The sequence below is a fragment of the Lemur catta genome, chromosome 7 (genome assembly GCF_020740605.2).
Source record: "Lemur catta isolate mLemCat1 chromosome 7, mLemCat1.pri, whole genome shotgun sequence".
In the NCBI taxonomy this organism is placed as follows: Eukaryota; Metazoa; Chordata; class Mammalia; order Primates; family Lemuridae; genus Lemur; species Lemur catta.
Window position 1 is genome coordinate 65,354,615 of NC_059134.1, and position 23,846 is coordinate 65,378,460.

Sequence of the window (23,846 nt, forward strand, 5' to 3'; positions counted from 1 at the left end):
AAAAGGGAATTAGATGTTTGGCAGTCAGAAGAGAATGACTGTTAGAATGTTCCTTTGTAACTGGAACATGACAGTTGTGAAGAAGAGAGGTGGGAGATGAAGCTGGGGAGTTTTGACTTTATCCTGTAGGTAGTGGGGTGCTGTGAGCCACTGATGATTTTTGAGCAAGTGAGTGATAGATGAATAGATGACATATGGAGAGATGGGAGATGGGAAGCTGAGAGAAGCTAAGTGGCATAAAGTACAGTAGTGTCAGTGAGAACAGAAAAGAAGGCCAAATGGGAGGGACCTAGAGGTTACAGGACCAAGAGCATAGTGCCCGGCCAGGCAGGTTTCTGGCCTGGGCAACTGGGAGGGAATATAGTGTATTTGTTTAAAGCGTGGTCTTTGAAATCAGACTTACTGGTTTGAAACCTGACTCTACTGCTTTAATATTAGCATGTGACAAATTACTCAAATCTCTCTGTTTGGGGTTCCCTATCTGTAAAATGGGAATAACTACCGTGGATTGAAAAAGTTGATGTATGTGAAGCACCGTGGTAAGTGCTCACTAAAAGGGGTGTGTGTGTGAATGAGTGACAGGATGAAGAACAAACTAGGGATGTGATACATGATGATGAGTTTCGCACATTTGGCTTTTAGGTGGAACATCCTTGTGTAGGTGTCCTATATTTAACTGGAGATGCACATCTAGAGCTTGTGAGCAGCCAGGGCTGGAGACAGAGATGGGGAACCACAGGAGTAGGTTGGATCAGGGAAAGACGCAAGGGCCAAGGACAGACCCTTGGGACCATTTCTGTAGCAGGAGGAGGAAATAGATTTGGTAAAGGAAGCTGAATTGAACAGGCTGTGTGAGGTAGGAGGAGAACTGGGAGAGTGCTGAGTCATGGGTGCCAAAGAAACAAAAAGCTCTAAGACAGAAAAGAAATTACTGGTATTAAATGCTACAGAAAAATTAGACAGTGATGAGTGAGAAGTTGCCCTTGGATTTAACAATTAAGTGGTCATTGGTAATCAAGGAGAAGGCAGTTTTTCTGTAGTGGTGGAAATAGTTTCTTAGTGCTTAATAATAATAATGATATAATTGTGTATGTATGTTAAAGGGGATATAAAAAATGAAGCATGCTGTGGAATTTTTGTGTAAGGAAATTGTCTAGCTTAATACAGAGACATGAAGGAGGTGGAATATTGATAGATTTAGAAAAAGACATATCAATGCTATTTTTAAAACCTAGCTGTTGCTTGGAAGAATTATGCAAATAAAATCTCCAGTATTATCTTTTAAGACATTTTGTAGTTACACTCAGTGTTCCAAATTTATTTGTGTTTTCTTTGGAACTGGAAATGGGGTGGGTCTCTTACCCTGGGTATTTTGTTTTTTTCCATCTCTAAAATATTCATGGTAGACTTGAAAGTGACCTTGTCCTGATTTCAGAATTAGAAATGAGTAAGGAGACCTACCCTGTTCCTGAAGCAGCACTTGCTTAATGGGGGGGTCTTGTCATTGACTCTAAGTCATCACTGTGCCACAGACTGTGGAGGGAGCCAGTCAGCGTTGGCCTCCTGATTTCTCTGCCTTACACACTCAAAAGATTTCTGCTCCAGGTGGCCTGAAGAACCAGGACCCACTTGGGCCTCAATATGTGTTCCTGCAGGCTAGAGCCCACCTAAGACTCCTTAGCATGTTTACCTTCATCTTTGCAGGCTGCCAGGAATCTCTTGGTTTTCTTTCAAAACCAGTTAATCTCACTTGAGAAGGGAACAGCCTCTCTTTGATTTGTTAGCATAGCCAGGCAGCATACCTTGTCATGGTATTGTTTGATTTACTCTGTGCTTAGATGGCCTTAACTCCCTCAGCGTTTCTTCTGGTTAACTTTTTACAGATTATTTCTCTGTGGCCAGGAGTGCTTGTATGGGGAAAAAAAGGGATCGTTGGAACAGATTTATGTGGAATTGCTTTGCCTGGTTGCTGAAACGTGCCTCCTGAGGTTTAACACATGAACTTGTATTTATTGAGCTCTTAGCATATCACCTGGCCTTTGACTAAGCACTAAAAACTCAAAGTCACATTATATTACAGAAAATACGTTTTCTGTTAGACTTTACATCCTTTCTAAATAATTTAATGTTAAAGTGTTCGAACTAGTTTTAGACTTACAGATTTTAATAAAATTTAATATAAAACCAGATATATTTAAACAATAAATTTTGAAATATAATGTCTTAATTTGTCATGAGTACATACATGGGTTTAATTTGTATCTTGTCAACTGATTTTAGGCCTTATAAATTTAAAGTAATTTTTGTTTGCAGTAATTCACCTACCATAACAATCATTTGCATTTTGTTTAAGTCCCGAGTGTTTTTTAAGAAAAAATTTTTTTCTTCAGCCTCAATCAGTACTATTATGAGATGTAACAGTGGCAGTTGTATAAGTAACATAAATGGTATAGATAATAAGTTTGCTTTTGATTCAGTTTTCTATTGCCCAGAAAGTAACGTGAAGCATGCTAAATAAATATTAAAGTGACTTACATGGTTAGGTTAAGATATTTCTACCACACAGATATTAAGAAATAGTGTGTCCCCATTTGTCAGTAATTTTTGTCAGATTATATTCCTGCAAATGTGTGTCTGTAAAGTACAGTTTTTATTTAGTATTCATTTCCCACAGAACCAAGAACAAAACAGGATGTGCCTGTTGTGGAATTATTTGGAAGACTTGCCTTGATGCAATTAATAATTAAGCCTGAAGTAGCTTTAAGAGACGCTAAATGAAATAAAACCTGAATTGCTGTTGAGCTAATAAATGCCCCTTTTAATGACAGGGGAAGAACTTTTTAACAAAATAAATTTTGGAGCTGAAGGTTCAAAAATCACGTGCTGCTTGAAAGTTTATTCTTTGTTATTTTTGGTGAAACTTGCTTGAAAGGAGGAAGTAAGCTGCTTCCTGAAACTGAATGAGCTCCTAGAATGGATGCAGGCCCCTAGAGACTAACACAGCAGCATGTGATTTATTATTTAGTATAATTGAATAGTGGCCAGTGGGAATGTTTGTCTCTCCTTGGCCCAATATAATGATTCAGAAGGTCCTTAAGTTATTTGGTTATGATAAGTATATGAATATGTTGAAAGTCAACAGGAAATGAATCTAGATTAGTTGTCTGGCACAGTCACTGGGAATGCTGAGCAGATAGATGCTGGGTGCTGATGACAGCTTCACAAGGGTTTGGGAAGGCAGCTTCAGAAAGAAGGTTCAGGATGAATCTGGGAACCTGATTTTCCTACTAATAGGCTTTTTCTGAGTTACTAACATTGGGAAAGGTCTTCTGATTTTGAAGAGGACACTGAAACTTAAGGTTTGAGGGGCTCAGGTTCATGAAGAGGTAGATGAGGAAGAGCTAAAGCTGATTCCTAACTTATAAGTGGTCATTTGGCCGCACCATCTTGTCACAACCACTTGTAGTCATCCTGTACATACATGGCTGTACGTATGTGCTTCCTTTGGCCTTACTACTGAACTTGTAGTTGTGCCTGTACTCCCTTTATCCCAAGTTTTAATCAGGCAGCCTGGCCCTTCTTTTTGCTGCCTTAGGGAGATTGAACTTCTGTACGTGTTAGTGCCACTAAGTTATTTTACTTCGAGCAACTATTTATCTTAATGTCCTTTATTTTTTTTGACTCTTTCTCATATCTTCTTGTATCTCTTCAGTCTCTTCTTGACTTTAATCTTTTTTTTTTAAATTAAAAACTTTTTTTTCAGAGACAGGGTCTAGCTCTGTCATCCAGACTAGAGTACAGTGGTGCGATCATAGCTCACTGTAACTGCAAACTCCTGGGCTCAAACGATCTCTCTGGTCTCAGCCTCCTGAGTCGCTGGGACTATAGGCGCGCTCCACTGCCCCTGGTCAACTTTATCTTTTCATCCCCTTCTCTTTTATGTCCCCATTTTGCCTTCCCTTTTCCTTTTTTCTCTCTTTTTGTTAACTGTTCCTCTCTCTCTTCCACTCTATTCCTGTTACTTCTATTAATAGCCAAGAAAATATCTAATAATATCTGATAAGTTTAACAATGATAAATGATAAAACTCCAACAAGAGAAAGGAAAGACCTAAGTGGGTTTTTCTCTAATAAGTAAACATTTGTCAAATCCCTACCATGTGCTATTTTTAGGGTGTAAGATAATATTTGTCCTAGAGGAGCTTATAATATCTCATTGAATTAAATCAATAGAACGCTTGATATTTTTTGAACTTGTGATATTTTGTGAAAGTACTTTCTTTTGCAGACATGTATTTTCATCCTTTTTCTGTTCAAGTATGTTATTTTACAAACAACATTATAACCAAATAAATGTAAATGCAAAGAAGAAAAAGGAAAAAATTAATTATATTTATGACAAATTAAACTGTTTCTGACAAATATTTATCAAAATATTTATATAACCTCTATGCAGTGGAAATCATAGGTAAATTTAATTTTGTATTCTTCTTCACTTGATGTTATTTCATAAATGCTTTCTTAAATGCAATTTTTGGATGGTTGAATAATATTCTATTCAGTGCAAAAGAGAAGCAACATTGTTTGGAGTACCTACCATGTGCCAGGCATCATGCAAATTGCTCTATACTTTTCTCAATTTTACTCCCATAGTAGTTGTATATGACAAGTATTGTTATGACCATTTCATAGATGAGAAAATTGAAGCTTAGCTTAGTTCCTTTCAGTTTAGCAAATTGAAGTACCATGTTGAGCTTAGGGGATTCAAAGATGTGTGGGACATGGTCCCTCCTACCAGGAATTTGGAAAATGGTGGAGAAGCAAATAAGTAAAAATATAATTTCAATACAGTATGCTAAGCGCAGTGACATAGAAAAGAAACCTGACCTGGATTAGGGTTGGTCAGAGCAGGTTTGCTAGAGCGATGCTTATCAAACTTTAGTGTGCATATGGAAATACCAGAGGTTCTGGTGAAAATGCAGATTGTGATTTTTGGGTCTTTGGTGGGGTCTGAGAGCCTTCATTTGCAGCAAGCTTCCAGGTGATGCCATGGCTGCTGGTACACATACTTAATCTTGAGCAGAAATATTCTAGAAGGTGTAGGACTTGAAAAAATACCATTTAGCTGAGTAGAGAATTGGGAAAAGGTATTCTAGACAGAGAGGACACAGAAGGGAAAGATATGGAAGCATAAAAAAAAGTATGTTAGGTAGGTAGACTACTTACAGTCTATGGCAAGTGTTGGCCAGCTACAGTTTGCTGGCTAAATCAGGTCCACAGCCTATATTTGTACAGCCCATATGCTAAGAATAGTTTTTACATTCCTAAAGGGTTGTTCTAAAAAAAAAAACAAAACTAAAGAAGAACACGTGATAGAGAGACACAAAGCCTAAGTATTTACTATCCATCCCTTTATAATAAAAGTTTGGGACCCCCAATCTATGGTATTGGTGGTCTTGGTGGAGTGTAAAATGTGAGGTGGGGCATAATGGGAAACACGTTTGAGAAAATAAGCTGGGGCGTGATCACCAAGGGATGCAGAGGAGCTTGGCCTCTATCTTTGAGGTGATAGGGAGCCAGAGGAGGATTTAAAGAGGGGAGTGTCAGGCTCAGGTTTTTGTTTTAGAAAAATCCCTCTGGAAGAATAGACATAAAAGGGGCACTGGAGGCAGGATACCAACGTGGAGGCCTGACCAAAGGCACATGGAGTAGGAGGGATGGATTTGAGAACTATCTGGGACAAAGTTTTTCATTCTCTTTTAACTGCAACCCATAGGAGGATAGAATGTTTTATATCATGACTGAGCACACACAGACACGTGCACACACAAAACAAAACTTATCACAAAACAACATGGGTTGTTATTGTGGATGAACTCAAATATTTTTCATTCCATTAAAAAAAATGCTAGTTACAACCCACTAAGTTGACATCTAGTGGACCATAACTCACAGTTTGAAAAACACTCATCTAGGGAAGGAAAAAAACAGCAGAATTTTGTTATTGATTTGATTTGAGGGAGTGGGGAACAGGAATCCTGACATGTGTGAATGTACAAATGGTGTTGTTCCTAACAGTAACCAATAATAGAGAGGGAAGCCATTTGGAAGGTAGAGATGATTCATTCATTTTTGGACATGTTGAGTTTGAGAGCACTGTAGGTCACCTTCCAGATGATGAGATACCAATTTCTCATTCAATATTACTGCCTTACTGTTTTGTGTAACTGCTGTTATTTCAATAGCAGTATTTTCTAATATCTTCTACACAAAGGTTTTAAGATTTAGTAAGTGTTTCCAGTTCAGGCTTGGAATTCAACCATTATTTACAACATTGTCAGTGTTCTAATGGGAGGAAGCAGCATGAATTTCAAATAATTGGCTTATGTGGAAGATTTGTAAATTGGGCAATAACTTGTACATACTACTTTGAAATGTTTGCTTAATTTAGTGCTTACGTGTTCAGTAAGATTAATGTTCTGATATGTTGAAATATTTATTCAACAGAGAATAATAAAATCACATTAGTTTGTATATGGTTGTATATGTGCAGTTTGCTTTAGTTACATATACAAATATGCTGTACTTAGAGGTTATCAGTTTTTGATTCTTTTATTTATTCTAGGCTAATATAGAACTAGTGGCATTTTATCTATACCCCTCTCCCTGATAGTAGGAGATTCTTTAAAGAATTTTTGGAACTGTAAAGAATATTTCCTAAGTTGACCATATCAGTGTAAATAACATAAATACATACTTATGTTAAAAAGTTTTTTTCAAACTAGGAAATAATTTTTTATTCTTTATATAGATTGAATACCTGCTGAAGAAACTTACAGAAGCTATGGGAGGAGGTTGGCAGCAAGAACAATTTGAACATTATAAAATCAACTTTGATGACAATAAAGATGGCCTTTCTGTGTGGGAACTTATTGAGCTCATTGGAAATGGACAGTTTAGCAAAGGCATGGATCGTCAGACAGTCTCCATGGCAATTAATGAAGTTTTTAATGAGCTTATATTAGATGTGTTAAAACAGGTAAGAATCCTGTAACACTGTATGTTTCCTCATCTTTAGAATTTGACATTTTGAAATTAATATTTTCGCCGGGCGCGGTGGCTCACGCCTGTAATCCTAGCTCTGGGAGGCCGAGGCGGGTGGATCGCTCGAGGTCAGGAGTTCGAGACCAGCCTGAGCAAGAGCGAGACCCCGTCTCTACTAAAAATAGAAAGAAATTATCTGGCCAACTAAAAATATATATACAAAAAAATTAGCCGGGCATGGTGGCTCATGCCTGTAGTCCCAGCTACTCGGGAGGCTGAGGCAGTAGGATCGCTTAAGCCCAGGAGTCTGAGGTTGCTGTGAGCTAGGCTGATGCCTCGGCACTCACTCTAGCCCGGGCAACAAAGTGAGACTCTGTCTCAAAAAAAAAAAAAAGTTGAAATTAATATTTTCATCACAAAAGATGAATATAAGTCATCTTAGTCTCTTACACTTATTGTGTTATACTGATTTAGAACAGGAATAAAGTTTCTTATTTTCCCAGTCTTGTATTAGGCTTTCACTTTAAAGAATTACAGTACAGTTTTAAAGTACAGTTAAGAATTGGAAAGATACTATTTTGAGAGAACTTTTTTTGTAGTTGTTGGAGACTGGGTCTTGCTCTGTTGCCTGGACTAGAGTGCAGTGGCATCATCATCATGGCTCACTGCAACCTCAACCTTCTAGGCTTAAGCAACCCTCCCACCTCAGCCTCCTGAGTAGCTGGAACCACCATGCCCAGCTAATTTTTTAAAAATTTTTTTGTAGTGATGAGGTCTCTTTATGTTGCTCAGACTGGTCTTACACTCCTGGCTTCAAGTGATACTCCTGTCTTGGCCTCCCAAAGTGCTAGGATTACAGGCATGAGCCACCACACCCAGCCTGAGAGAACTACTCAAATAATGACATTTCCAAACTGTTTTTAAAGCATCTCCTTGTCATGTCTACATTCATACCCATTGATCTGCAAATATCTCCATAATAAATTGTTCAGTAAAAAGAACACGTTGCTGAACAGGCAATATCTTTGTAATCCCTTTCATGTAATGTGATGCATGTGTGTAGAGCTGTCTGGAAGGATCTGTACCAGAATGCTCACAGTGATCACCTCAGGATTGTGGGATTTTGGTGACTTTTATTTTTTCTTTATTTTTTTCTGTATTATGGACTTTCTACATGATTTTATATTATTTTTATAAAATCAGAAAAATTACCCTACTTCTGAGAAAAAATACCATTATAAAGCAAAGTTGCATTTGTCTTATTTAGACTATTATCTTTGTTTTCTCAGCACCCAGGATAGCATATGATATACATATGGGAAGCTTAATGCTTGTTTAATAGAACTTACAATTTTTTGATGGATCTTTGTAACATTATAATATTGAATAATAACTCTGATTTGGGGCCGGGCGCAGTGGCTCATGCCTGTAATCCTAGCCCTCTGGGAGGCCGAGGCGGGTGGATCGCTCGAGGTCAGGAGTTCGAGACCAGCCTGAGCAAGAGCGAGACCCCGTCTCTACGAAAAATAGAAAGAAATGATCTGGACAACTAAAAATATATATAGAAAAAAATTAGCTGGGCGTGGTGGCGCATGCCTGTAGTCCCAGCTACTCGGGAGGCTGAGGCAGGAGGATCACTTAAGCCCAGGAGTTTGAGGTTGCTGTGAGCTAGGCTGATGCCACGGCACTCACTCCAGCCCAGGCAACAAAGTGAGACTCTGTCTCAAAAAAAAAAAAAAAAAAAACTCTGATTTGGGATTTCCTTACTTTCTCCTTTTTTTTGTTCAGTAGGTGACATTGTCTTTGCTTTTTTTTTCCTAATGGAGCCCATCAATAAACATTAATTGAGTCTTAATTTCTATAGGTTTTTGGTGCTACAAAGAGATATGAAACATGGTCTCTGTCTGAAGAGGGCTTCAAGGCTTATTAGGGTGGCAGGATATAAGACTACAGTTGAATTACAGTATGAAATACTTTTGATTTAAATGTCCAATGATTAGGAAATTGAATAAATATTAATAATATGATTAGAACTTAATATAATAATCAAATGAAACTTATAGTGAAGTTAATATTATATGTATTTAATGATATGTATAACCTTCTGTAGGTTATCAGCACTTACAGATTTAATATTAAAAATATCAGCTATTCTCAAACAACCCTAAAGGGTTTTGCCCTATAATAATGTATAATTTTGCTGAAGTAAAAAATTTGAATTATACACCCCTGAAACTGGTATATGGGAAGGAAATACAGGCCTAGTGAGTGTGAGCTTAGAAGCCAGTATCCTAACTCCTGGTCTAGTACTTTTCTGCTTGTCTGGAGCAGAGTTCATCCTTCAGAAAAGGTAGGTTGGCACCAGAAGTAGAAATCCTTGAATATTTGGTTGAGAAGATATGTTTGGCCAAGTTGACACCTTTTAGCATTTTCATTTATTGAGGTTTTAATTTACTGAGAATTACTGTTAGGAGTCCTTTCTTTTTCTAAAAATACAGAATAGACAATAGTATAATCAATTCCCATGTACCCATCACCCAGCCCCACTAACCACGAACACATGGTTAATTCTACCCCACCTACTTTTGCCTCTCCTGTATTTTGAAGCAGATCTCAGGTATTCATTTTATCTATAAATAGGTATCTCTAAAAGATAAATAACTAAAAAAAAAAACCAGCATCAGGGGTTTCTAAGTCTATTGTCTGTGTATCACTTTGGGGAGGGATTGTCTCTGAAGTGTGTGAAATTATATGCAACCTTTTGTCTGCATGTGAGTGCATGAATTTTCGTATAGTACCCTTGGCCTTCATAAATTCTTGGTGGTCCATGACCCACCAAGGGCAAGAAATGTTGATAATTATGTATTTAGGGTTGTATATCAAATAATGGAGTAGGCAAGGATATCAAGGAAGAGATATCAGCTCTTACAAATAAAAGGACAGACTTTTATATCAGGTTTAAATCTTTCATAGGGTTACATGATGAAAAAAGGCCATAGACGGAAAAACTGGACTGAACGCTGGTTTGTACTAAAACCCAACATAATTTCTTATTACGTGAGTGAGGATCTAAAAGATAAGAAAGGAGACATTCTCTTGGATGAAAATTGCTGTGTAGAGGTAAGGAAGGCTGCTGTTACTTCTTCACAAGATTACCCGGTGCTGCCCCCTGCTGCTTAAGTAGTTTCTCCTTCCCTTCCTTCTGGAGCCTTAAAATAATCCCCAAATTTACATTTCTAAAATATTGTAGGCATATAGTTGCTTTAGTTTCTGAACCAAAAATTAAAGACAGCTGAAAAAATTTTTTCTAATGTGAATTTATTTTCAATCTTATACTCGTGAACAAAGTATAAGGATTGAATCTAATTTGTTTGAACACTTAAGGAGTCATTTATTGAATAAAATAGAGTCATAAAGAAAGATAATTAAGTAAAAAAAGTGTTGAGTAAGACAATATTTGAAATTTTGAATATGCCATAAAATATGGGACATTTTGAGTATAATAAATAAAAGAAGATGTAAGCATTGCCTTTGAATACTTTGTGTGACTTTTAGGACACTTTATTCATAGGTACTAATTCTGTAAAGAAGTGAAATTTTCAAGAACATACATTTTTGAGTTTTTAATTTTTATATGAACTGTTCCCATGTCTGTATTTGTTGAAGAACATTTAAATACCTAAGTTCTCACTCATAAAGTGTAATATATTTTGGTGAATGAAATGGTATAGATATATTAATGCCTTGGGGTGTGCAATGCTCACAAAGGGATCGTCTTAGATTTAACTAAATGTGGAGACCCTCAAGACCCCATGGACCATGCTAGTCTGCTCATAATGATAAGGGAGAGCAGCCACAGGTTGCCAGCCACAGCATCCTAGGTATGAGGAGAGGAAGCCACAACAGGCGGATGTAGGAATCACCCTCACTTAGAAGCCTCATATCCCATAGGAGTCAATACCTCTTGTACCAACTCTATAGATGTACCTTCCAGGGTTTCTGCTCAGGTACAAGAGTGGCTATGCTCAGGAAAGCCCAAACTATGGCGTTCCCAACAGGTGTTTATAGTTCTTCTAGTCAGATATAGGTGTACCAATTAGGGTTCATTGTGGGAACAACATTAGTAAATCAGTAATATGCATTTATTAGGTGTTTTTCATTGACATTGAGTTTCAGTGAGGCAGATCTATATAAACAATTAAGATTAAATTGAATTTAAATACTTTAAAATTTTAAAGAACTCATTTTGCTTTCTGTTTTAGTCCTTGCCTGACAGAGATGTAAAGAAATGCCTTTTTCTTGTAAAATGTTTTGATAAGACCTTTGAAATCAGTGCTTCAGATAAGAAGAAGAAACAAGAGTGGATTCAGGGTAAGGTAATTTTTATTATTTGCTATGATATACTTGATAACTCTGACTTTCTAGTTTTGAATTTCATGAAAAATACTAAGGCATTGTTTCTTCATTGTCTATAGTTATTTCTACATGAAGGGAAAACAAATTGAGGCTGGGCACAGTGGCTCACACCTGTAATCCTCACACTTTGGGAGGCTGAGGTGGGAGGATTGCTTGCGGCCAGGAGTTCATGACCAGCCTAAGCAAGAGCAAGACCCCGTTTCTACAAAAAATAGAAAAATTAGCTGGGTGTGGTGGTGCGTGCCTGTAGTCCCCCCAGCTACTCAGGAGGCTGAGGCAGGAGGATCACTTGAGCCCAGGAATGTAAGGTTGCAGTGAGTTATCATGACACCACTCTTGCTCAGGCAACAGGGTAAGACCCTGTCTCAAAAAACAAAAAAACAAAACAAATTTTGAGTTCTCCAATTTTTTTATCAATTTTATTTGCATAATGAATTTGTGGATAAATTATAAATGTGAGATTTTAGATTTTACTTATTCTTACTATTAAAAAAAGTATAGAATTTCCCCTTTTAAAGATTATGAAGAATTTTAAAGTGGCCATCTTGAGTTTTTGGTAATAGTAAAACAAAAGAGGAATTATGTAATAGCTTTGGAATACTCCAAGTGATTTTCAAGATTTATTGCTTCCACAGGAAATCATTAGTTTCAAACATCTTAAGAATGCAATCTTTTGAATTAATAACTTTTAAACTAAAGTATTACATTATTCCAAAATTAGTAAAAAATGAAACACTATATATGTGTGTGTGTGTGTATATATATATATAAAATCCTAAAGGGAGATGCTGAATATTATGTTCTTAGACATAGGTAGAATTGTGTTATATTGGAGATTATGGTCATTTTTGATATGGCTTAAGAATTTGATGCACATATACCTGGAGTTCTCTCCTGCATCTCTTGGGTTAAGTTGTGAATTCTTTTTTTTTTTTTTTTGAGACAGAGTCTCACTGTGTTGCCCGGGCTAGTGTGAGTGCCTAGCTCACAGCAACCTCAAACTGCTGGGCTTAAGCGATCCTACTGCCTCAGCCTCCTGGGTAGCTGGGACTACATACAGATATGCGCCACCATGCCCGGCTAATTTTTTCTATATATACTTTTAGTTGTCCAGATAATTTATTTCTATTTTTTAGTAGAGATGGGGTCTCGCTCAGGCTGGTCTTGAACTCCTGACCTCGAGCGATCCACCTGCCTTGGCCTCCCAGAGAGCTAGGATTACAGGCGTGAGCCACTGCGCCTGGCCAAGTTGTGAATTCTGTGACTGTTTTCCTCTTTCGTAGAATTGGGATAATAATAGTACTTACTTCTCAGGGTTGTTGTGAGGGTTAGAAAATAGATAATGACAGACATACTTGCACATTTTCAAATTGACATAGATTGCAAACAGCCTAAGTGTCCATTAATTGGGAAATGGTTGAATAAATTATGGTATAGTTGCACAATGGTGTACTGTTCAGTACTTTATGTACTGATATGGAAAACTCTCCAAGATAAATAAAGTGAAAAAACTCAGGCTCAGAAGAGTAGGTTGTGCCACTATTTGTGTCAAAAGAAGGTGAAGGACATACATACATACTTATTTGTATAGGCTTAAAATATCTCAGGAAAGATGCATAAGAAACTGTTAGCATTAGTTGCTAGCGGGGAGGGTAACCCAGTATTGAAGAATAGAGGTAGGAGGGAGACTTAAACCCTTTTTGAATTTGAACAATGTGAAAGTATTAGCTATTCAAGAAGTTACATTTAAGTAACAAAAATATTAAGAAAGAAATCAGAGTTCATATAAAAGTTAGATAATGCATGTAAAGGTATATATTTACTTTATTTTATTTTTAAAATAAATGGCAGCTACTGTGATCTATTATCTCAGGAAGGGAGTGTGTAGGGAGATGGTTTCATAAGACATAGAGGAGGGGGAGATTAACCGTGGCAGTTTGCAAATCAGGTATCAGGAACTTTGAATCTCTGGCTTTACTATGTCTTATTCTTATTTGGCTTTATGAGAATCATAAAAGAGGGAGTTGAAAGTATTATCGCAAGTTCTTAAATTGTGTTCTTTCAACTGTACTGAGCCAAAAAAGAAAAAAATGTGTGCGGTATTCTCAAAGTATCTCTTTAAACACAGATATAGTTATGGAATTTTGGAGCTGCAAGGGACTTCATAGATCATTCTTCTCATTTCAGAGATGAGGAAACTGAAGGTGCAACAGGTCCTGTGACTTGCACAAGGTCACACCACTACTGAGTGGCAAATCAGAATCTGTACTCTGCCGTCTGCTTTCCTGTTTGGTTTTCTTCCCACTGTGCCATTTGCATGTTAGGGTTACAAAGAATAAAGAATATTTCAAGCTGGGTGTAGTGGTGAGCACCTTTAGGCCCACCTACTTGGGAGGTTAAAGTGGGAGGACAGCTTGAGCCCAGGAGTTCTAGGCCAGCCTGGGCAATACAGCAAGACTCTGTCTTAAAACAAACAAACAAACAAACAAACCTATAGATTAGAAAGATACAGTAAAAGGGTTGTATAAATTGTTTTTAAAAAAGAATAAAGACTATTTTCCATTTTTTTTCTCCTATACCTTTTATAGCCATTCATTCTACTATCCATCTGTTGAAGCTCGGCAGCCCCCCACCACACAAAGAAGCCCGCCAACGCCGGAAAGAACTCCGGAAGAAGCTGCTGGCCGAGCAGGAGGAGCTAGAACGACAGATGAAGGAGCTCCAGGTGGCCAATGAAAACAAGCAGCAGGAGCTGGAGACCGTGAGGAAGGTGGGCGTGAGCGCCGGGCTGGGGGAGGGCTCTTCATTCCACTCAGAAGCCATCACTTGATGCCTTGCTTAGGGGCTTTGGTCTTTCCAAGACTAGTTTAGTGCAGTTTTATGGAGAATTTTTTTATGAACTATGTTCTCAGGAAGTGAACCCAGACCACTGGGCGAGACACCTTGGTTTTCTCAGCCATGAAAGTATGTGGGTCTCTGGGCAGCAAAAACATTTCATTGACTAGGAAGGCATATTTATAAGAATAACGAACATGGTTAAATTTTGTCACAGGAAGATGCAAAATTTTATTCCCTTGAGGATGTCAAGGCCATTTTTGGTGACCTGGGCAAGGTTTGTTGCTTTTTAAATTTTCCCTGTTAGCTCCCATCTTCACTCAGGAGTGCCTTGGAAGAACTTTACTGTAGAATTATGGGTTTTAGTTACTATTTGGAGTGAAAATATAGTCTGGGTCAGCTTCGCCTTTCATCTTAATGATAGGAGGTCAGGTACCATCGGCTGTGTAAGATAGTTGATGTTCACTGGGAAACTTTGTTCCTTGGTTATGTCACAGTTCGTGGGGGTGGTAGTAAGCCCCCCAGTATGTGGGCATGGCCTTTATTTGGGACACCGCTGATCTGAGCCTATCTGCCTTGAATCAGTAAGCACCTACTAACAACAGGTGAAAGACCCTTTTGCGTTCTCCTGTGCAAAACCTTTGCCCTGGGATGTGGGGGGAACTCGTAGCCTAAGACCCCACATTCCTTTGTAACCATAGAAATGCCACACTGTGTGCTAAACTTGCTCTGAGTAGACTCAAAAGTAAAGATTTTAAAAAATACTTTTGTAATCTTAGGAACCATGTGGGAATACAGTCTTAGAAACAGATGTTACTATGGCACACTTTCTAAAAGCAGCTCCTTGGTTCTTACTGCCCTTCCCCCCATCACTCTTGCATCATGCCTCTTCTGCTGCAATACGTTTGTTTCCTTCAAAAACTCCCTTGAATAGGGTACGCTGAGCACCTGCAGTATGTGATTGCTGCTTCCTCCTTCCACCGTACATACATCAGAAATGGGTGTTATGAGAGTGGTGGAGGAGGTGGGGAGGTCGCGTTTGGTGTCTTTTTTTATAATTTGTTAAAATTATAAAATAGCTCATGCCTGCAGAGGAGAGTATGAAATATGTGTATACAAATAATCATACAGTGAATACCCGTGAAACTACTACCCACATTAAGCTAGAATATTGCCAATACCTACATTTTAGAAACTCTTTTTTTTTCTTTTAATTTTTTCAAATTTATAAATAGGGCTGGGCACAGTGACATGCCTGTAGTCCCAGCTACTCAGAAAACTGAGGTGGGTAGATGGCTTGAACCCAGGAATTTGAGACCACCCTGGGCAACATGGACCTCATCTCAAAAAAAAAGAAATTTATGAATAGTAAAATGTATAATTTATATATAGTTTCATGAATTTTTACATATGTCTAGATTCTTGTAACCACCACAGGCAGGATATAGAACAATTCTAATACCCAAAGAATTCCGTCATGCTGCTCCTTTGTGTTCAGACCTTTCCCTCATCCCTAACCCCTGATCTGTTCTCTGTTCCTATATTTTTTTCTTTTCCAAATTGTCATGTAAATTGAATCATACAGCATAAAAATTCTCAAGACTGGGTTCTTTCACTCAGCATCATGCATTTGACATTCATCCATCTGATGCCCTTGAATCTTAAACTCTATAAACTCTGTCTCCTGGAAGCATATAGGGGCCCTGTTTTGTGAAATGTGAATTCATGCCTGGTGTTGGCAAGGTATAAACCTACCTAGACAGCTTCCCCACTGCCTACCTAGGTTTACAGAATTATTTAAGCGACCAATTTGGGATTCTTGGATAAGTACTGAAACATTTTTATAGATCTCTTAATAATTTTTTTTCTTGTCAATAAATACAATTTTCTAATTTTTCACTGAAGCATTCTCAGAAAAACATTGCTTAGATGAGTATTTTAATCACCTGGAATTAGGTTACCTGTCTGTCAGGTTCTTAAGACTTGACAGGCCTCATTTTAATCAGAAGGAATAAGAAATCATGGTAATTTTATGCTGGGCATAGTGGCTTACATCTATAATCCCAGTGCTTTGAGAGGCCAGGGCAGGAGGATCATTTGAGGCCTGGAATTCAAGACCATCCTGGGCAACATGGCAAGACCGGTCTCTACAGATAATTTAAAAAATTAGCTGGATGTGGTGGTGCATGCCTGTAGTCCTAGCTACTGGGGAGGTTGAGGCAGGAGGATTGCTTGAGCCCAGGAGTTTGAAGTTACGTTGAGCTATCATCATGCCACTGCACTCCAGCCCTGTCTCTAAAAAAATTTTTATGTATAAAAATATTTTTTTAAAAAGGCATTCCATGGAAAAATTTCCTCCCACTTCTTTCCCCCTCCTGACTTTTTTCTACCCGTTGTCCAAGGTAAGCAAATATGAACGTATATTCTTATTTTCCCATTTGTTTAAAAACAAAAAAGTACATACCAACCTTATTGTTCTTTGTCTAGTTTATTTCACTTAATGTATTTATGAGATCTTTCTATATCTCATAAGAGATATAGAAGGGTAAGGAGGGCTTTTTCATTCTTTTTTATGGCTGTATAATATCCTATTATATGGCTGTGTTATTACTTATTTAACCAGTTCCCTGTTGATGAACATTTGGGTTGTTTTAAACTTTTGTTTTAATAGACAGTGCTATAGGGAATTAAACCTGTGTCATTGTATTTGCATTCATACATGTTCTGATATCTCTGTAGAATAAATTCACAGAAGTAGGAATTTTGGACCAAAGAGTACGTACATCTATAATTATGAAATCCAGGCTGATGGAACAGCCACCATCTTTTTTTTTTTTTGAGACAGAGTCACGCTCTGTTGCCCAGGCTAGAGTGCCGTGGCATCAGCATAGCTCACAGCAACCTCCAATTCATGGGCTCAAGTGAGCCTTCTGCCTCAGCCTCCCGAGTACAGGCATGCGCCACCATGCCCGGCTAATTTTTTTTATATATATATTTTTAGTTGTCTATATAATTTCTTTCTATTTTTAGTAGAGACGGAGTCTCACTCTTGCTCAGGCTTGTCTTGAACTCCTGAGCTCAAACGATGCACCCGCCTCGGCCTCCGAGAGTGCTAGGATTACAGGCGTGAGCCACCGCACCCGGCCCAGCCACCATCTTGAATGTTACTGTTCACTATGCCAGAAGAAAAAGTGTTCTGGGGTTTGGCAGTGAAGTGCTCCAGCTCAGAAATGCCACACTGCAGTTCTGTTTACAATATTTTTGCCAGAACTAGTTGTAACGTTTTAAGACCGGAGTCCACGGGAGGGGCTGCGCAGTCGAAAGTTAAAGCACCCTCCCGGGTTTCGGCACCAAATGTAAGGTTTTAAGAGTAGCCGGAGCCAGAGAAAGAAAGACGAGCAGAGTTAAAAGGGATAAGTAAAAGAGGCTTTATTGGGGTGCTCCCGAGTAGGGGCAACGAACGGGTCCCAAGAGAGGGGCCTGGGCGATCCTCATGGTCCCACCAGTGGAGCCAGAGAAGCCGCCCCACCCAGAAATCTGGGTGGGCTTATATACGTTTTTTAGGGGTGGGGGATGGGGGTTTCTCTGGAGGGAAGGTTTCCGCTGGAAGAGTGAGGAATTTCTTTGTTTCAGCTTTAGGACAGGTATGGAGGAGTAGGAGGGGCTTCTTCTTTTTCCATTAGGGAGGGGAGGGGTGCCCGCCACCAGCCTTACACTAGTCACATGTTTCTGACGAGAAGTCACCTGTCAAGCTTACTGGAATTCCTTTATGTGTGGTGAATCATTTTTCTTTTGCTGCTTTCAAGATTTTATTTTTGTCTTTGTCTTTCAACAGTTTTACTGTGATGGATGTGGGTGTGGATTTCTTTGTGTTTATCCTAGAGTTTATTGAACTTCTTGAATGTATAGATTAATGTTTTCCTTCTTCAAACTGGAGAAGTTTTCAGCCATTATTTCTTCAGATATTTTTTCTACTGCTTTCTCCTCTTTCCTTCTGATACTTCCAGTATGCGACTGTTGGTGTACATAATGGTGTCCTGCATTTCTCTCAGGCTCTGTTCATTTTTTTCTCATTCTTTTTTCACTCTGTCCTTTCAATTCCATAATTTCTATGAGTCTATGTTTGATAGATTTTTCTTGCAGCCCTAATATGCTGTTGAGTCCTCCAGTGAATTTTTCATTTTAGTTATTTTACTATTTCAACTCCAGAATTTCCATTTGATTTTTTTTTTTTTTTTTTTTTTTTTTTTAATTTCTGTCTTTTAGAGTTTGAGGTTGCCGTGAGCTAGCTGACGCCATGGCACACTAGCCTGGGCAACAGAGCAGACTCTGTCTCCAAAAAAAAAAACCAAAACTTCTGTCTTTTTATTGAGATCTCGTTTGATGGGATATTGTCATTCCTTCCATTACTTCTTTAGCATGGTTTCCTTTAGTTATCTGAAAATACACCATTTTTAACAACTGCTTTGGAGTCTGTCTGCTAAATGCACTGTCTGGGCCTCTTCAAAGACAGTTTCTATTGCTTCTTTTCCTTTTCATGTCTCATAATTTTTTGTTGAAAACCGGACATTTTAGATAATGTATGGTAGCAACTCTGGATACTGATTCTACCTTTCCTCATAGCTTTGGGCACATGCTGTTATTTTAGCAGGGCTGTTTTGAGTGCCTCTTTTTTTGCTCTCTCTGTTAAGCAGTCAACCTCTGTTATCACACCCAGCTGTTAAAGTTCACTAATTTCGGCCGATTGCTGTATTGTTTTTCACAATGCGTAGGGCGGTGGTCCCCAACCTTTTTGGCACCAGGGATCAGTTTCATGGAAGTCAATTTTTTCAGACTGGGTGGGGCGGGTGGGGGGGGGAGGTGGAGCTCAGGCAGTGATGTCGATAATGGAGAGCGGCTGTAAATACAGATGAAGTCTCGCCTTATGTCCTGCTGTGTGACTTGGTTCCAGAGTTTCATGGAAGACATTTTTCCTCAGTCGGCAGTTGGGGTTAGGGGGCGTGGAGATTTTTCCTCAGTTGAGGGTTGAGGGTGGGGGTTGTGGAGCTCAGGCAGTGATGCACCTCCTGGTTCCAAACAGGCCACAAACCTGTACTGGGCTGCTGTGGCCCGGTTGTTGGGCAGTGCAGCCCTAGGGTCTAACTTGCCTCATAGTCTGATTAAATTCAGGCCCACATGTAGTCTTTAAGGCCTGTCTTAAAGACTACATGTCTTTGAGACTTGTTCCTACTACCTAAGAGCTTGTCTTAGCTGTCTCTTTTCCTGGTTCTCTGTCAAAGTTTTTGTCTGGTCTGTGGTTCAGTTTGTTGTTCTTTTGGAGCTATCAGCCTCCTCTTAATTCCTTACCACCAAAATCTCCATTGTTTTTGAGAGTGCCTTTAGGCTTGTACTTCACTACATTTTCAAATAAAGTCAGTTCTTTTGGGGAGAGCTTCAGAGCCTGGCTTTCTTCCTGGGCAGAACCTCTGTGCTATGTTCTGGAGCTGGGGGCAGAGGCAGTGGTCTGCTTCTCTTGGAGTGATACTCCTGGTTTATGAGCCTGTCACTAGGTGGAGGTGATGGCCTTTAGTCTTTGCTGCTTGCCTCTCCCTGTGTGGAGCTTCTGCCTCACAAGTGAGTTGGGACAAGGGTGACTGGGCCCAATATTCTCAGCCTGTCATACCAGGGATAGAACTTCTGCCCTGTGAAGGGCTGGTGGAGGAAGGGAGCCCCAGACCTCTCAGCCACTCTTGACTGGACTAGAGTTTCTACAACATGGAGCTGAGGAGGATGAAAAATACTGGTGGCCTTCCTCCTCCCAGAAGATGTCATAGCCCTAGATGACTGAGGGGAGAGGGAGCCCTTGGTCTGGGTTCCATCTGCCTGGAGCAGAGCTTCCTTCTCACTGACATTGTGGGGTAGGAGAAGGGAGTGCATTGTGCCTCACATGCCGTAGATGCTCACTGTTTTTACTGAGATTTAGTAGATTTTCTTAGCTAAATATTCTCCATTTGCTGTATACCATTAGTATAATTTCTAGAGACTTTAAATGGTTGTTTTTAAAAATAATTTACACCAGTTACGGTTTTGCTGGGGAAAAGGTCTGTGGAGCTCCTCATGCCACCCTTCTGGAAGTTGAGTTCTGGTAAAAGTTTTAAGGAATAATGAGTAAGATGACAAAACTGTACAGAAGGAACTCAAGAAATAGCTCTCAAGCCTCATGAATGCAGTTGCAAGTGAATTTAAGGCAATGACTATACTAAAACTTTCTTTGCAAAATGTTGTTCAGGCTCATTAGTAGTCATTCATTTAGTAATTTGTTTTGTATGTTGATCTGACAAATTGTTGGAAGGGAATTCCAACGGAGCTGAAAGTTTTTATTCCATCTTTATTGAATGCTAAGAATGTTTGGCTTCACCCACATGTTTAAATGTGACCATCTCTTCCCCCCCCCCCCCAATGTACTCCACTGTAACAATACTGTTTTCCTGTGGATGGTTTTTTAATTGGGTAGAAACTGGAAGAAGCAGCATCTCGTGCAGCAGAAGAGGAAAAGAAACGCCTTCAGACTCAAGTGGAACTGCAGGCCAGGTTCAGCACAGAGCTGGAGCGAGAGAAGCTTGTGAGTACCACGTGGCTAGGGAAAGCCCCTGCAGTAGCTCACAGAGCCAGCCAGCGTTGGGGGAAGGGGGCAGGTCTGGGAGCTGCTGGAGTGAGGCCATCTCATCAACTTGGTTCTGCCACTGACTTGCAGTGGGCTATTGGGAAAGTTATGTGTTTGTTCATTCATACATTATATGTTTATTGAGCACCTTCTATGTAGCAGGCACTGTGCCAAAAATATAAAGGTAAAAGACATAAACCTTCTTTTCAAGACCTCTAAATAGAAATTTATGGAATGGGGTGATAAGTGCTTGGTTAGGGTAACTATATGTCCTGGTTTGCCTGAGACAGTCCCCCGTCATCCTGGTATAATGTTTAATAACTTCTCTTTTCATTCTCAAAAGAGTTCTGGTTGGGCAAATAAATAGTGTTAGGGCCCAAGGGAAAACTTCCATTTTGCCCGCTGAAGATTTGGTGGAAGATCAACTGACAAAAGGCAGATTAATCGCAGAAAAGACATACAAATTTATTAATATGTACAAAGGGAGAACTACAGTGATTACTCCCAGGCCCCTAGTGGGGTTTAGAAGCTTATATACCATCTTGAGATTACAGAAAGAATCAGGACTTGAATCCTGGCAAAAGAGGTTGTGGTTGGGGAGAGAAGAGGAGGCCTGGCTAGCAGAGGTGGTGGTGGTATATAGATAAAATCTCACAGGCAGCAGCCCTTGGAGAGAGTATATGGTAAATGTTTCTCTCAGATCTTTAAAAGTGTCAGGCCCTCAGTTAATCTTTCCTAGATCTGGATAAGGAAAGGCCCCAGAGAAAACCTGGCTGCATCAATGCAGATTTTCTATACAGATGCAAATCTCTTCCCCACCAAAGATAGCTACTTTGTCTGCAACCCCTCTCAACAGCCATCTCAAAATAAGTCAAGGAAGTATATTTTGGGGTGAAATATTTTGATTTCCTTCAATGGCTATGGGAAAAGTAAGCATTGCTTCCAAGACGTTTCTCTTCTCTAATGAGCAAAGTTGGGGGTGGGGTGGTGCTCTGAAGTCATAAGAACATCTGGATTCTGGTTTGCTGCTCTTGGCAGCTCTGATTCATCTTAGAGGCTCCCATCCCCATGAGACCCAAGGTCCAGGTTGCTTTAGGTAGTTAGCTAATTAATTGGAACACAGATCTTCTCACCTTGAGTGATACTGCGTGGTAGAGTACCCAGTGCCAAGCCCAGTGCCTAATATATGTGTGTGTGACATTTCCTTTAGTCACTTTTTATTGCTTAGAATTGAAAGAGGCATGCTTGTGTTATGACAGAAAAGCGCCTGGAGGAAGGCAGATGTGATGTGAAGAAGCAGTCTGCCCTCACAGCCAGAAGGTCTGGCCTGTTTCCTCTCTGCTCCTTCTTCCTGAGCATTGGCTTTCTCTTCTTTAAATGCTGGATGATCAGAGTCATGATCTCTCGTGACTCTGATGAGTACGAAGTGAGCTGATGCAAGTGACAATATTTTATAAACTGCAGGGATATTATATTTAGGAAGGCCTTCTCTTTTAATTTTTAAGACAGGGATTCAAAACTCTTTAACCCAGAAGGGGAAAAAAAACCCCTATAACTTGTTAAGACACTAATTGCTTACTAGTTAATTGCTTAAGTTCCTTTAGGGCTGGAGGTGCCCTAGGGAGGGACAAAAGGAGAGGTGGAGGCAGTCAGGTAAGCACAGGGGACCTGCAGGCTAATCTTTACTTTCCCCTTTAACACTCTGACTGCTCTGACTGGGAAAAGGTTCATTGCTTTTAGAGAAGACTGTTGGTAAAGAGGTTATGGCTTTAAGATAGAAAGGAATTTAAAGAGTAATTCTACAGGGAAACATTTTTTTTTTCTTGACTTGAGTCTTAAAATACGGAGTGTAAGGGATAAAAAATACACCAGGGCAGGAACACAGCATTCTGGGTTGCAATTTGTTTTTCCCAGACTGTTTTACTGTTAGTATTGGGTGTGGTGCTCCTGACTCCTTCATCTTTAAAGATTGAAGGACAGGGCCCAGGCATCCTGATGGGCTGTGCTGTGGGTATGGACAACCCCCCCCGCCCCCCCCCCCCAATGAAGCGGGAGGGAGAGGGCTTCCCCGAGGAAGATGTCTACTTGTGTTTAAACATGACCCTCATGTGTTTGTACCATCAGATCAGACAGCAGATGGAAGAACAGGTTGCCCAAAAGTCCTCTGAATTGGAACAGTATTTGCAGCGAGTACGGGAGCTTGAAGACATGTACCTAAAGCTGCAGGAGGCTCTTGAGGACGAGAGACAGGCCCGGCAAGATGAAGAGACAGTGCGGAAGCTTCAGGCCAGGTGCCAGATGGGTTTGCAGCCTTTGCCTTTATGTACTTTGCTTGGGCTAATACAGTGTCTCAGAATGACTAACGAATAGTGGAGAGGAAGGGGTGTCTCAGCCCTGGCTGTGACTGAGCTTGAGGTGTTGTCCAGACTGGGCAGACCTTGGGGACTTGGCTGGCTGGGTATTTCTTCTTCTCATTCTAGGGCACTGGGAAGCCCTTGCTCTGGTCCTAAAGAAGGACTTTATATCTATTTTAGAATAGTTTGGTGGATGTGTTGGAAGGGGTACCTTTAGTCATATTCTAGAATGTCCACAGACCTAGGATCAGCTCTGGTGGAGAACTGGGCTTCTTTAACATGTTCCAGACCAGAGAAGGCCCTAGGTATGGAGGCCAGAGTTGAAGCCACATTTGGGGGATAAGGAGGAAATATACTGTTTGGTCATTCAGGATTGGTGATATTCCTTCAGTCATTACTACTTGAAATCCTAGTTTTAAAAGTTATTTTGAAATGTAGATGTTTTTTTTCTTTAGAGCTTTTAAAGTTAGATTTACTACTTATGATAGTCATGTTCTCAGGTGAAAACTCTCAATTTTGGGCCTTACAGCAGCAGGGAGGACAAAATAAAATGAA

General features: G+C 39.6%; 1 protein-coding gene across 1 annotated transcript in view; it reads left to right on the top strand.

Moving 5' to 3' along the window:
- The window catches only part of SWAP70 (switching B cell complex subunit SWAP70), a 67,958-nt gene that overhangs the window by 35,753 nt on the left and 8,359 nt on the right, over window positions 1-23,846 (top strand). Inside the window, exons 4-9 of the mRNA XM_045557498.1 lie at window positions 6,811-7,038; window positions 10,017-10,163; window positions 11,306-11,414; window positions 14,048-14,229; window positions 20,788-20,895; window positions 23,062-23,228. Of these exons, the coding sequence (XP_045413454.1) occupies window positions 6,811-7,038; window positions 10,017-10,163; window positions 11,306-11,414; window positions 14,048-14,229; window positions 20,788-20,895; window positions 23,062-23,228 (941 nt within the window). The remainder of the gene's footprint in view (window positions 1-6,810; window positions 7,039-10,016; window positions 10,164-11,305; window positions 11,415-14,047; window positions 14,230-20,787; window positions 20,896-23,061; window positions 23,229-23,846) is intronic.